At 37.6% G+C, this 14,869-nt stretch overlaps 1 protein-coding gene across 1 annotated transcript in view; it reads left to right on the top strand.

Annotated features, from left to right (window-relative positions):
* Positions 1-14,869, top strand: part of ANKIB1 (ankyrin repeat and IBR domain containing 1) — a 48,328-nt gene that overhangs the window by 15,720 nt on the left and 17,739 nt on the right. Inside the window, exons 6-7 of the mRNA XM_011998285.1 lie at positions 4,266-4,354; positions 12,971-13,101. Coding sequence (XP_011853675.1) covers positions 4,266-4,354; positions 12,971-13,101 — 220 coding nt within the window. The remainder of the gene's footprint in view (positions 1-4,265; positions 4,355-12,970; positions 13,102-14,869) is intronic.

Here is a 14,869-nt window from a genome sequence, read left to right as displayed (position 1 = left end):
TCCAGATGCGTTAGTTTTTAAATATATTTTATAGTATTAAGTGGCAACCTCGGCCAGGCGCAGTGGCTCACGCCTGTAATCCCAGCACTTTGGGAGGCCGAGGCAGGCATATCACGAGGTCAGGAATTCAAGTTCAGCCTGGCCAACATGGTGAAACCCGTCTCTACTGAAAATACAAAAAATTAGCTGGGCATGGTGGTGTGCACCTGTAATCGCAGCTACTTAGGAGGCAGGAGAATCACTTGAACCCAGGAGGCAGAGGTTGTGGTGAGTGGTGATCATGCTATTGCACTCCAGCCTGGGCCACAGAGCAAGACTCCAAAAAAAAAAAAAAAAAAAAAAAAAGGCAACCTCAGCCTCTTTAATTCACAGTCCATGCTGTAGCTTCTTTTTTTATTAGTAAGCTGCTGTTTTCTGTTTTGTTTTGTTTTTTTTTAAAATCCTTTTTTAGTATTGCACTGGAAACTAGCAGAAACTGTGCCAACCAGTTATAACACCCTGAAGTGGTCCTACTGATTGGGCTCACAACCAAGGAAGCAGCAAATCTTTGTCCTCCTGTGAGGTTCTAGAAAAGAAAACCTTCTTTTGCTGTCTAGGACAACACAGTCGTGGAGAGCCAAGCACATTGATAAGCAATTATGGCCTTTTGAAGAAGTGGCTTTTTTTTTTTCAGAGTTTATTTGAAAACACTGGGCTTTGTTCCCCCATGATTTCTTTCTTTTTTTTTTTTTTCCAGAACGTTTTCAGAAAATGTTCTGACAGCAAAACCAGTATTTACTAGCGTTGATTCTGCCAGGAAATGGATATTGAATATGCTGTTTAATCTCCAGGGGGAAAAAGTCTCCAGGGAAAAAAATCTTAATAGAAATAATTTATTTCATTGATTGCATTTGTTTGTTTTAGTTACTGCAGATATATAAGGGCTTTTTGTACTTCAGGGCTCTTTTTTTTTAATTTTTCTAGCTTTATTGAAATGCAAATGACAAACAAGCTTTCTTAAATGAGTCATGAGAAATGTTGATTCTGCATTCCCACCTGTGTTTGTAGGCACCATATGGAAAAACTGTTCTTGATCTGTGGCATATTTCCTAATTCAATGTCTGCTAGCATGTGTGCCAAATTAAAATTAGCAGTTATCACAGGTATCCGTTACATTTCTGGAAAGCAGAGTTGATGTTAGTATGCACTAAAGTGAATCTAATGTATCCACTTTTTTTTTCATACCTTTAAGTTCTGGGATACATGTGCAGAATGTACAGTTTTGTTACATAGGCATACACATGCCATGGTGATTTGCTGCACCTATCAACCCATCACCTACATTAGGTGTTTCTCCTAATGCTATCCCTCCCATAGCCCCCCATCCCCCGACAGGCCCCAGTGTGTGTTGTTCCCCACCCTGTGTCCATGTGTTCTCCTTGTTAAACTCCCACTTATGAGTGAGAACATGCAGTGTTTGGTTTTCTGTTCTTGTGATAGTGTGCTCAGAATGATGGTTTCCAGCTTCATCCACATCCCTGCAAAGGCCATGAACTCATCCTTTTTAATGGCTGCATAGTATTCCATGTTCTATATGTGCCACATTTTCTTAATCCAGTGTATCATTGGTGGACATTTGGGTTGGTTCCAAGTCTTTGCTATTGTGAATAGTGCCACAATAAACACATGTGTGCATGTGTCTTTATAGTAGCATGATTTATAATCCTTTGGGTATATACCCAGTAATGGGATGGCTGGATCAAATGGTATTTGTAGTTCTAGCTCCTTGAGAAATCGCCACACTGTCTTCCACAATGGTTGAACTAATTTACACTCCCACCAGCAGTGTAAAAGCATTCCAATTTTTCCACATCCTCTACAGCATCTGTTGTTTCCTGACTTTATATATCCACTTTTTTAAAGAAATTAGGTCATGTTGTGTTGCCCAGGCTAGAGTGCTGTGGCTATTCACAGAGTGGTAATAGCACACTACAGCCTGAAACTCCTGGGCTCCATTGATTCTTCTGCCTCAGCCTGCCGAGTAGCCATTGTGCCCAGCTCACTTCCATATTTTAATCAACCCAGTATTTTTTGAATGTCTGTTAAGCTACCACTAAGTTGCTAGGAGCTCCCAAGTGTCAGATTAGGTGACAAGTCAGGAGTGTAAGGAAACTAAATTACCCTTTCAAGGCAATTGGTGAATTTTTTTTTTTTTAACCATTTAACCATTTTTAAGTATGCAATTCAGTGACATTAATTGCATTCGGAGTGCAACTATAACGTCTCATAGCCACTTTTCTTTTTCAGAAATTTTTTATGATCCCAAACAGAAACTCTATGACCATTAAGCAGTTACTCGCCATCCTCTCCTCCCCCAGGCTGGTAACAACCACTCTACTTTCTTTCTCTATGAATTTGCCTATTCTAGATATTTAATATAAGTGGAATTCTAGAATATCTGTACTTTTGTGTCTGGCTTATTTCACTTAACAAAATGTTTTTAAAGCTCATTCATAGTGTAGCATGTATGCAGATATTATTCCTTTTTATGGCTGAATATCGTATTGTGTGAACATGTGTTTCTGTTCGTGTGTGTGTATACTCCCCAATTTGTTTATCCATTCATCTGCTGATAGACGCTTGGGTTGTTTCCCCCTTTTAGCTGTTGTGAATAATACCATGAATGTTGGTGTACAAGTTTGAATCCTTGCTTTCAGTTCTTTCATACCTTAGAATGAAATTGCTGAATCCTATGGTAATTCTAAGTTTAACTTTGCATCAGCATTTACATTTCTATCAGCAATGCACAAGAGTTCTGGTCTTTGTACATCCACACCAAAACCTTCTTTTTTTTTTTAATAATCACCATTTTAACAAATATGAAGTATAATCAATACATTCTTAATTACCTCTTAGTTTGTAAGACTACATGAGTCAGTTGGTGTATCTTCTTAATACACTTAACCTTTTTTTATTCTTTTTCCTCGAAATGGGGTCTTGCTCTGTCGCCTAGGCTGGACTGCAGTGGCATGATCTCAGCTCACTGCAGCCTCTGCCTCCCAGACTCAAGTGATCCTCCTACCTCAGCCTCCCAAGTAGCTGGGACTACAGGCGTGAGCCACCCCTCCCTGCCTAAGCTTAACCTTTGTAAATGAAATCTTTTTAAAATAGCACTGATGGTGATGATATCACTTCCAGATTGGGTTGTTCCCTCCTCCGAATAATATTTTATCATTGACTGGAATAATTACCTTTGTTCTATACAATATAGCATCATCTTGAATTAAAATGGCAGTTTATCAAGGCTTTAGGCTCGTTTTAGTGTTTGAGTTCTTAAATAGCTATGGAAAGAATATAAAATAGAGTTACAAATGATAAATTGATGTTTTTAATTATTTAAATCAAAATTTCCCAAATTCCAATAAAAGTAAATTGAGTTACCCTAGCTGTTACCTGGAGATGCAGAGGTAAAAGTAACTACAATAATTTGACTTAAAACAGTGTTTTTCAAACTTTAAAATGACGAAGGTTCATTTGGTAATTTTGATAAAATATAGATTCTAATCTGTAAATCTCATGGGGCCTGTTCTTCTGCATGTCTAAAAAGCTGCTCAGTAATGGCCAGGAATACACCTTTGAAAAACAAGAATTTAAAATATTAATGAGGATAAAACGTAATTTAATCAAATGTTTTAAAGCTCTGAAGGCTTGCAAATCTAAGTTATAAATATTAATCTATTTAGAACTTTTGAAATACGTAAATGAATGTACTGATTTTTTTTAAAAAACTGGTCTAATGGTATCAAGCTTTGGAATCTCATTTTCAATGCCTCCATTGAAATGCTCCATCTCTCATTAATCACCATGTCTTAGTTTTTTCAACTTTAAAATTGGAAGAATACTTTCTACTTTTTTTTTTTTTTTGAGACAAAGTTTCGCTCTTGTTGCCCAGGCTGGAGTGCAAGGGTGCGATCTCAGCTCACTGCAACCTCCACCTCCCAGGTTCAAGCGATTCTCCTGCGTCAGCCTCTTCAGTAGTTGGGATTACAGGCATGTGCCACCATGCCTACTAATTTTTTGTATTTTTAATAGAAATGGGGTTTCACCATATTGGCCAGGCTGGTCTCGGACTCCTGATCTCAGGTGATCCACCCACCTTGGCCTCCCAAAGTACTGGGATTACAGGCATGAGCCACCACGCCCAGCCTCTACACACTTTCTTTTTTTTGCCTTGATGTTGATGAAGAATATTTTAAAATTGTCTTTTCTATGTTTATTTTCTTTAGGGAGTGCCTTGGTGAAGCACATGAGCCTTGTGACTGCCAAACATGGAAGAATTGGCTGCAAAAAATAACCGAAATGAAACCAGAAGAACGTAAGGAATTTTAGATTGCTTTGCTACATATTTCCTTATAGCATTCAAAAGATAATGTGGTCATATCTTTTTTAGTCTTTATTTAAGAGGTTTTCACATTTGTTAATGCTAGCGCTCTCCTATTTAACATCACGGTCCCTTTGACTAACTTCCTTTTGGAAATAATAGAGTTTTGGCAAGTTCCATGTTTCTAACAGACTTACTTTCCAGCTGAAGATAAACAGGGTAAATGGGGGTCACATTTAATCCTCCTCGCATAGCCCTTTGCTTTTATCCTAGGGTGAGCCAACCAGTTGTTCTGTACTTTGTGGGAAGTAGTATATGATCTGTAGTGAGAGTGAGCTTCTCATATCCCTGAAAGCTTCCAATGAAGGATACAGCAAGTTAATTTCTTGTTGTTGTGTGGTTCTATAGATTTACTGATGTTAAATACCATATAGATAAGTATTGTCACTGAGACTTCTATAAATACATTATCCCTGTTAATCATCACAGGAATGATACAAGGGTGATGTTAGTAATCCTGTTTTACAGAGGAAAACTAATGCTTAGATTGGGTTGAATGACACAGGGCATGTGCCTTGTGAACAGAATGGGTTTGAATCTCTGAGGGGACTCCTTTTTAAAGCCTTCCTAATAGCAGTTCCCACATTTAACAGATAAATCTATCTGCTTTGCAATAATTTCCCATCTTCTAAAGTGTTTTATGACAACTGTTTTCTCTCAAAAAATGTAAGTGAAAATTAATTAGTTCTGGTCTTTAAAAAAAAAAAAAGACTGAGATAATGATGTTAGCTTGAGATGTCGCAAGTCAGGATCAAGAATTCACCCAATAAATCTACACACTTATAGGGGCCAGGTGCAGGGGCTCACGCCTGTAATCCCAGCACTTTGGGAGGCCAAGGCAGGCGGATTACAAGGTCAAGAGATGGAGACCATCCTGGCCAACATGGTGAAACCCCATCTCTACTAAAAATAAAAAAAATTAGCTGGGCGTGGTGGCGTGCGCCTGTAGTCCCAGCTACTTGGGAGGCTGAGGCAGGAGAATTGCTTGAACCTGGGAGGTGGAGGTTGCAGTGAGCCAAGATTGCGCCACTGCACTCCAGCCTGGTGACAGAGTGAGACTGACTCCGTCTCAAAACAAGAAAAAGAAAATCTACACTTATATGAGCAAAGCACATAATAAAGATGATACCAGACTTCAGGGCATGCAGAGGCTAGAGGGAAGCAGTCAGACATTACGGTATCATATGATAACTGATATAGTTGAGTAAAGATGAGAGTCCAGAAACAATAATGATAAACTGAGGTTGGGGGAAGAAAGGGTGTCAAAGAATCTTCTTGAAGGCAGTGAGCTGTGAATTGGATTTTAGCATCTCTGCCTAGTAGTAGGTAATTACTGTCAGCAACTGAAGTGGCATTGAGAGAGACTGCCCGACAGCCATCATACTTTACAGGCTTGTATTATATCAGGGAATTTACCACTGCCTGAGGGCTGATCCTCAGCATTTTAGATCTACAAGGTTCATTTTGTCCACTGACTCAGGGTTATTCTGACCCATGGAGAAGAGACTACAGTATAAACCAAAATGCCACTTATTAGTTGATAATGAGGGAGATCCCTTTCACTTGTTGAGAAGGCTTCATGTCCATTATCAGGAGCAAAGAGAAGTGGATGATCTTTGGATATTTTATAGTGAAGCCTGATTAAACGTTCTTGTCTTGTTCATGCATCGTTTAGTCAACAGATTTTTTTAAGCCAGGTGCAATGGCTCACATCTGTAATCCTAGCATTTTGGGAGGCCGAGGCAGGTGGATCACTTGAGGTCAGGAGTTCAAGACCATCCTGGCCAACATGGTGAAACTGCATCTCTACTGAAAACACAAAAATTAGTCCAGCATGGTGGTGTGCGCCTGTAATACCAGCTACTCAGGAGGCTGAGGCAGGAGAATCGCTTGAACCCAGGAGGTGGAGGTTTCATTGACCCAAATCGCCCCACGGCACTCCAGCCTGGGTGCCAGAGCAAGACTCCATTTAAAAAAAAAAAAAAATGCCTTTATAGATTGTGTTTGTCCCACAGATTCATTTTACTAGCCATTGCTCTTCATACCCACACATTTCCCCTATTCTCCTGATATGTATGGGTGTGTATATGCGTTTGTCTTCCACAAATAGATTCATACCATTACCCTGCAACACCTTTAGATGTGACAAAACAATTGGAATTTGCTTTATTTTCTTGCTTCTGGCAGCTAGAAATATTTATATTTCTGTTATGAATGGCTTGCTATTGGCCACCTACCTACATTTTTTTATACATTTCTTTAAGAACTTAAGGTTAAGGTCCATAGGAGAAACTCGCAAAGAGATGAGACTAGAAAGGTAGGTGTTGCCAGATTGTGAGTGTTATTGCCAAATTGTTTGAATTTATCCTCCTAATAGAATAAGCCATAAAGTGTGTAGAGTAGAGAAGTGGCAGTATCAGAAAAGTTATTTTTGTCAAGATAACTGGTGAGTATGAAGGGTGAATTGAAAAGATAGACTAAAGGTAGGAAGGTGAATTTTTAGTTTGGGTCAGAGGGTAAATTAGGCCATTAGTGAAACAGGAAACTCAGATAAACAAGTAACTTTCCAGGGAAAATAATGAGTTTTGGTGTGGACATTCTGAACTTGAAGTACTTACAGAACATATGTGTGGAGATATCCTGTGGAATTTTATAAGTGTTCGTCTGAAACTCAGAAAAGATGCTAAGAAACTTAGGAATAAATTGTTGATTTTAAATGTTATCTTCGCTATTTAATTAACGTTTATTGAGTGCTGTTTTATGTTAGAATCCAAAAATAAGATGCCCTCTATGCTCTTGAAGTTTATATATTAGAGAGGCAACTGTATACAAAACTAAGGAAAAATGTGTTTTGAATGTGAGAGAACGTTGTTCATGTATGTGATAACTTTTAGGGGAGGGGAAGGACAAAGAAGGAGGAGGCCAATTATCTATGGGAGAGGGTTAGGAAACACTTTCTAAAGAATTGATGCTTAAGCTGCATGTTGAAAGCTGATAGATGCTCTTCACATAAACCAGAATAGGAAAGACATTCCAGGCATAGGGTGAAGTGGCATTGTGAAGTAGCCTGGCATATTCAAGGACTGCAAATAATTCTTACAGTCAGTTTAGTGGTGCACTAAGAGATGAGACTGTGCAGACAGGAATCCAAATCAAGCATTGGGCACAAAGAGGTGGTTATGCACAATGCTAGGAAATCTGACCTTATCCTGAGACACTGAAAAGGAGTTTTAAGTAGGAGAGTGGTGAATGAAGATGCTTACTTACAAAGATCACTCAGGCAGAAGTATGGATGATGAAATGGAGACTATTGAGAAACTAGGTAAGAATGTTAGTTCTGAGACAACTTCAGAATGGCCAGGTGAGACGATATGAAGGCTTAAGATGGGTAATTCAGGTGGGAGGGGGCATACAGAGGAGAGTTATAAGATATATTAAATAGCCTTAAGTAGTAAACCTTGTGTGCCTGCTAGTTGCCTGAAAGGTTTAATGCACCATAAGAAGTAATTAGTCTAGCATATTATTCAATTCTTGAGTAGAAAATGCCCAGCAATGTTTGAAATATAAAACAAGTATTTTTCTTTTATTTTCCTCCAAATCTCCCACCCCAGCCTCCGAGGTGAGTTAGCATCTCCACAGCTGTCTAGATCCTGGGTCCTGGGAACTCGAGGTGAATACTAATCTCCTTGTGGGCACTAAGCGACACACTGACCCTCTCAAAGTGCTACTATCCTGTGGCATCAAATGGCTTTGTACATCACTTTCCCAGTATTTTATCCCCAAGTCTGATCTATTACCCTGAAAGACCTGTTCGTCTTTAAAGGTTCCAACTGTAAGAACAGATCACTTACTAGGTGACTGCTGATCATTCACTCAAGCAGTCTCAAACTATGGGTATAATCTTTTAGGTTTATGTAGTCCTTTCTGGTAGAACAAATCTCAGGTGTCTTCAGTCTTTTGTATCCTATCATGTTTTCAAATATTCTTCCCTCTTTCCAAATCAAAACCCACTTTGGGGTTTCTTCCCACAATTCTTCAAGTTCATTATAATCTTCTGTTTTGCCTGTGATCTAATTAGAGTAATACATCTCCCTACTTGCCTTTAATTCACAAATTACCCCGATTTTACAGAGGGAGATACCAAGGCCAAGAGAAACAAAAATGCCCTGCCACACAGCAAATCCATCTCACATCTGGTATCAGAACACAGAAAAACTCTTTAAAGCAAGTATTTTAAAATTGATGGCTATTTTTAGTTATCTCTTACCATATTAAAATTGGATGAATCATTCCATACCCACAGATAAGTTTTTGCTAGGGAACGGGGGAAGGAGAATGGACTGGCTAGTGAGAACAGATTATGGGTAGGACTGGGAAAAAATGACCTTCCACATGATAATGATCCTGATACTAAGAGGAGGAAAGAAATAGAAAAGCTAGAAAATGGTATACATGGTATATACATGGTTACTTCTGATGGCCAGAGATAGGGAGATCCCAAAGGGGGTTTTGATTTGGAAAGATGAAAGAATGTTTGAAAACATGATAGGAGACAAAAGACTGAAGACACCTGAGGTTTGTTCTACCAGAGAGGAAACCAAGCCAAGGCTGCAGAGAAAGTCCCAGTTGTTGTTAAGAAAAGGCTAGGAATTTTCTCCCTCTACTGATTTGTGTCTTCCACACTGAAAGATGGTGACCAGTAATGGCCACTTATGTTTATGAAATTTGGGGCAAGGATTAAAGTGAACAATTATTGGCCAACTATAATACTAAAGTAGAACCCCATCATTAAATATACAAAAATGATATTTCAAAAAGGAAAAATATGATTAGGTGCTATGTTAAGTTTATGTATTACTTTGTATCATAGCATTTTTACTTTGGATTTTATGCAAAAAAAAAAAAAAAAAATGGCATAAGCATGTTTAACCAAATTTGTAGTTTCATGAAATAGTTTTCTTCTTTATGCCCAGTTTTCCAAAGTCTTTGAATTATGAGACTCAGGATGAGAAAATCTAATTAATGAGAAAAAATATGCTGAAATCAATTCAAGGAATTAATTTCATATAAAGATTTAAATAGTGTTTGTTAAGCACTGATATTGCCTCTGTTGTGTCTAATTAGAGCAAGAAGCAGGAATGGTTATATTTTTTATGAAATGGTTAATTTATAAATTTTTCAGACCAGTATTTTTCATGGGACATACTCAGTAAACTGAATTCAAATTGTATTATTTAAAAATTTAGTCTTTGACTAGGTGCAGTGGTTTATGCCTGTAATCCCAGCACTTTGGGAGGCCGAGGCAAGAGGATCACTTGAGGCTCAGAGTTCAAGACAAGCCTGGGCAACACAGTGAGATCCTGTCTCTCTAAAAAATTAAAAACTTAGCCAGGCATAGTGGCACATGCCTGTAGTCCTAGCTACTTGGGAAGCTGAGGTAGGAGGATCTCTTGAGCCCAGAAGTTGAAGGCTACAGTGAGCTATGATCGCACCACTGCATTCCAGTCCGGATAATAGAGTGAATCTCTATTTCTAAAAAAAATTAAAAATAAAAATTCAGTTTTTAAAAGCAACTGTTTTCACATGCATACATGTTGATTCTATTAATAGATCTTAGATTTTGTGATATTTTAATACTTTATTATGAAGTTAATACATTTTAGAAAGAGACCTAAGCACACTAGATTATAAAGAAAGAACATCAGTATATAATAAGAGCTGTAACTGAAGTGAAGAGTTTGAAAGTCAGTAGAGGTGAAAAAATCTCACCCGATAGATTGAAGGTAGATACACTGTTGTTGATGTTAAGAACAGTATGTATAAGCTGGATGCAGTGGCTTATGCCTGTAATCCCACTACTTTGAGAGGCCAACACAGGCAGATCACTTCAGGTCAGGAGTTTGAGACCAGCCTGGTCAACATGGTGAAACCCCGTCTCTACTAAAAATTAAAAAAAAAAAAAAAAAAAAATTAGCCAGGTGTGGTGGCGGGCACCTTTAGTCTCAACTACTTGGGAGGTTGAGGCACGAGAATCACTTGAGCCAGGAGGCAGAGGTTGCAGTGAGCTGAGATCGTGCCATTGCACTCCAGCCTGGGCAACAGTACAAGAGTCCATCTCAAAAAAAAAAAAAAAAGTATGTATAAGGGATAGATGTGTAGAATAAGCATGTTCAGAGAATTGGAAATAAAGATCTTTTTTCCAGCACGAGTTTTTATCATAGTAATAGTTGGTTATTCCCTGAACATGATTTACTTCATGCAGTTCACTAAAATGCAGTTAGGAGATCACATTCTCTCCAAGCGTGGAAGAAAAAACTATTATGTTGCAGGCCACACTGCTGCTTTGTTTTAATGGCTTTGTGCTTTCTTTATTATAACAATGGACAATAAGAGTCATAAGAATATGTTAGTGCCTCTGAGCTATCAATAATGTTGATGCTAAAGGAGGAAAAAAGGCCACTGCTTTTAACAAAAATTAGATGTTTAAATGTGAAGTGTACTTAAATGATTAGGTATTATAGCAATACCCTTTGTAAGTGGAATTGCCTCCACAGCTCGACCTTGTTAGCCCAAAATATACTAAGTTCCTACTGAAACTCCTGTCACCCACCAAATTATCTGATAATTCTTTCCACCAACAGCTTAATCAAACCATCTTCTACCAAGTGTGTTCAGAACTGGAGTAAAGTCTGACCAGTTCATTACCACTGTTTCTCTTTGCTGTGTGGAGTTAAAAACCAATGCTTTTATAGTCCAACAGTAGCTACTGTTCTGTTGTTAATATAAACTTAAGTAGACAAGCTCTTGGGGTTCCTTGCAGCAAGACAGCTCCACTTCTGTATTGCTAGGCTCCATCAGAGGACTGCTTCTGGTGCTCAGCCCTTCCAATCCATACACAGAGCCACTTCCCAGGGGTCAGTGAGCCCAAACCTTTGTCCCCCTTCCCTCCCCAGGGGCTTATATCTAGGGGTTGGGTAACTCTTCTTTTTGAATTTCAAAATGCAAAGGGTCTGATTTCTCCCCTGCTTTGACAGTAGAGCCAACCATTTACCCCTACACCCTTCTGAAAGTGTCGGCATGTAAACAAAGCTTTGATTAGATGGGCCACTTTCAGTGATTCTAAAATGATTTTCTGGCATCTCTTTGAGTAAAGTAAATGTAGGGCTTCTCAATGCACTTAGAGTTAGAAAAGAAAACAAAACCAACTTGATTGCTGACATTCTTGCAGGAAAAAAATTTTTAATTATGCATCTGGAACTCTGTAGCCCCTAACTCTCCATGGAGGGGAGAGGGAAGTTTATAAAATGTAAAATTTAGAATCTTTAAAAACCATGACATTCCTTAAGATTGTGGATCTCAAATTACAGTAAAATAACTTGAGTTTAAGAAAATGAAGAGTATACGTTTGATTAGGGATGGAGGGTGAGAGGAGCTTGCCAGATGGGCCATATCATAATGGGCTTTATATTCTTTGCAAAAGCAGTTGGATTTTACCTTGTAGTCAGTGGGGAGCAAATTAAAAGATTTTAAGCAATGTGTATTCTAAAAAGATCACTGTGGGATGGGTGGCTGGCAGGGGATTGGAGGATGAAGAAAAGTTTGTTAATGGGGACAAACATAGAGTTAGATAGAAGACAGTATTTCTTATATTTCAAAATAACTAGAAGGGAGGACTGGAAATGATACCAACACATAGAAATGATAATTACTCAAGGTGATGGGTACTTCAGATGTCCTGACTTATTACACATTCTATGCATGTTACAGTCACATCTACCTCATAAATATGTAAAATATTTTGTGTCAATAAAAGAAAAACACATGGAGAGATTTTTTTAAAAAATCACTGTGCAAGCAGTGTAGTTGGAGGTGGGCCCTTGAAGGAACTGGGGAGATAAGTTGATTTTCTATGCTTTAGTTGTCTAGGCAAGAGGTATGAAGGACCCTGCCTTAAAGCATAAGAACTGGGAATGGAGAGGAACCAGATATGATAGAGAAAGAGGGTATAATAAATGAGATGCTTAGTTTTAGACATGTCACATTGAATTAATTTTAAGTTTATCCAGAATACTCATGGATAAAAAAGATGTTGATATTTTTTGCTTTTTACTATGGTAAAGAGTTTCTGATAATTATATTTGCGTCTGGCCTGTTCTGTAAATTATCGTCTAAAGTAACTGTTCTTTCTGTAATTTTCTTTGATACAATAGTTATTTTAAATGGAGTAATATGTTGCATTAAAAAAAAAAAACAAAAAAAAAAACCTTTTTTGTGTATGTTGTTTTTGGTCCCAGTTTATTTGGGCACAAGTTTATGTAGAAATTGCCCTTAAACCAGGTTTCATGAATAGGTCTTTTGGAATAGAGTTCCTTATCTTGTAATTAGGCTACTCAAAATGAAGAAGTTTAAAAATGTTGCCACAGACACTGATCGGAAAATAAATATTTTATTAAAATTGAGAGCCTGCAAAGAAAAGTCTGGAGGGTTTTTTTCCCCCAGAAGTTGTACAGTAAATCATTTATTTTTGTGTTTGTGCTTAATATCCCAAAGTTGTGGGAGTTAGTGAAGCCTACGAGGATGCGGCCAATTGTCTCTGGTTATTAACTAACTCCAAGCCTTGTGCCAACTGTAAGTCTCCAATACAGAAGAATGAAGGCTGCAATCACATGCAGTGTGCTAAGGTAAGAAGTTAAAGAGGATTTTTCATGCTTTGCATTTGGAATCTTAATTTAGTTTGATTGTCAATCCAAAGGATAAATTATTTGAGGGGGCCTGGTACAGTGGCTCTTGCCTATAATCCCAGTACTTCAAGAGGTTGAGGCAGGAGGATCACTTGAGGCCAGGGGTTCAAGACCAGCCTGAGCAAAGTAACAAAACCCCAAAAACACCATCTCTTTAGAAACAAAAAAACAAAAGGTAAGGGTAAAAATCTGTGGTATTCAACCAGAAGATCAGAAATTCATGAATCCTTCCTTGCTAGTCACCTTCCCCAGTGAGAGTCTTGAGAGAGTTTGTGTGTGTGTGTGTGTGTTATCCAATGATTAACAAAGTGCTGCCTTATATAGATCTCTTGTGAAGCTGGTTTTGGAGCATACGGCTTAGACTCAAGGCCCAAACTAGGCCCAAATCCAGTCCATATACTGTCTCCATACAGTCGGCCCTCTGTATCGATGAGTTTCATATTGTTGGGTTCTGCATTCATGGATTCAGTCTACCATGGATCAAAAATACTTAGGGAAAAAAATTGCATCTGTATCGAACTTGTACAGATTTTTTTTTCTTGTAATTATCCCCTAAACAATGCAATATAACAACTATTTACATAGCATATACATTGTAAGATATTATAAGTAATCTAGAGATTATTGAAAGTATACTAGAGGATGTGCATAGGTTAGTATGCAAATAATACATCATTTTATATTGGGGACTTGATTATTCTCAGATTTTGGTGTTTGCAGGAGGTCCTGGAACCAATCCTCTGTGGATACCAGGGAACACCTGTATAATACAAGAACCCAAAGCAATGGCCAGACTTTAGGACTGCTAAAAAAACAAGCAATAAAATAAGTAACTCTTTATTATATTGAAAATGAAAATGCCAACAAAGATTCACTTGGCTGAAAAATACTTAATATAAATGATTAATGTTAGAGGTCAAAAGGCTGGATAGAATAACTACCCTCTTTAATTACTTGTACAGGAAGAAACAGCAGTGTGTTTAAAACAACTCTGCTGGTATATTATTAATAACATTTTATTACTAATAACCTACCTACATTTATGAACATTTTTTTGGTTTAAAATTATAATGATATTCTGATTTATTTTACTTTATCATTGGAAATGTCATCTATGTATAAAATGATTATTTAAAGTTATTGAGAGGAAAATGTATTTTTTTTCCTAATTTAGGACATGAAGGAAATTTAAATGGTTAAGATTCCAGTAAAATATAATAATATGTTCTGGGTATTACTTGATTTTTAACTTTGAAGCTTAATGATTGTTACTATACTTGCAAAAGAATGGCAGGTACAAAATAATTTTTGTAAGTCTGTGTTACTGTAAAATTAACATAAATGAACTGGCTTAGTGAGGCAGTAATAATGATTCTCTAAGAGGCAGGAAGAAAAACCTAGGGCAGTGTTGTGAGCAAAATATTCAAAAGTGTTATTTATTGTTCAGCTGAGGATCCAGCCAAAATTATTTCATCTATTTGCGATCTTATCTCCAAAGAGAATGTTAGACCAGTATCCCTGATGAACATCAGTGCAAAAATCCTCAATAAAATACTGGCAAACCAAATCCAGCAGCACATCAAAAAACTTATGCAGCAAGATCAAGTTGGCTTCATCCCTGGGATGCAAGGCTGGTTCAACATACGCAAATCAATAAACATAAACTATCACATAAACAGAACCAAAGACAAAAACCATATGATTATCT

Source organism: Mandrillus leucophaeus, unplaced genomic scaffold, assembly GCF_000951045.1.
Source record: "Mandrillus leucophaeus isolate KB7577 unplaced genomic scaffold, Mleu.le_1.0 Scaffold565, whole genome shotgun sequence".
Taxonomy (NCBI): Eukaryota; Metazoa; Chordata; class Mammalia; order Primates; family Cercopithecidae; genus Mandrillus; species Mandrillus leucophaeus.
Note: the sequence above shows the minus strand (reverse complement) of the source record. Positions and strands in the feature narration are given on the sequence as shown.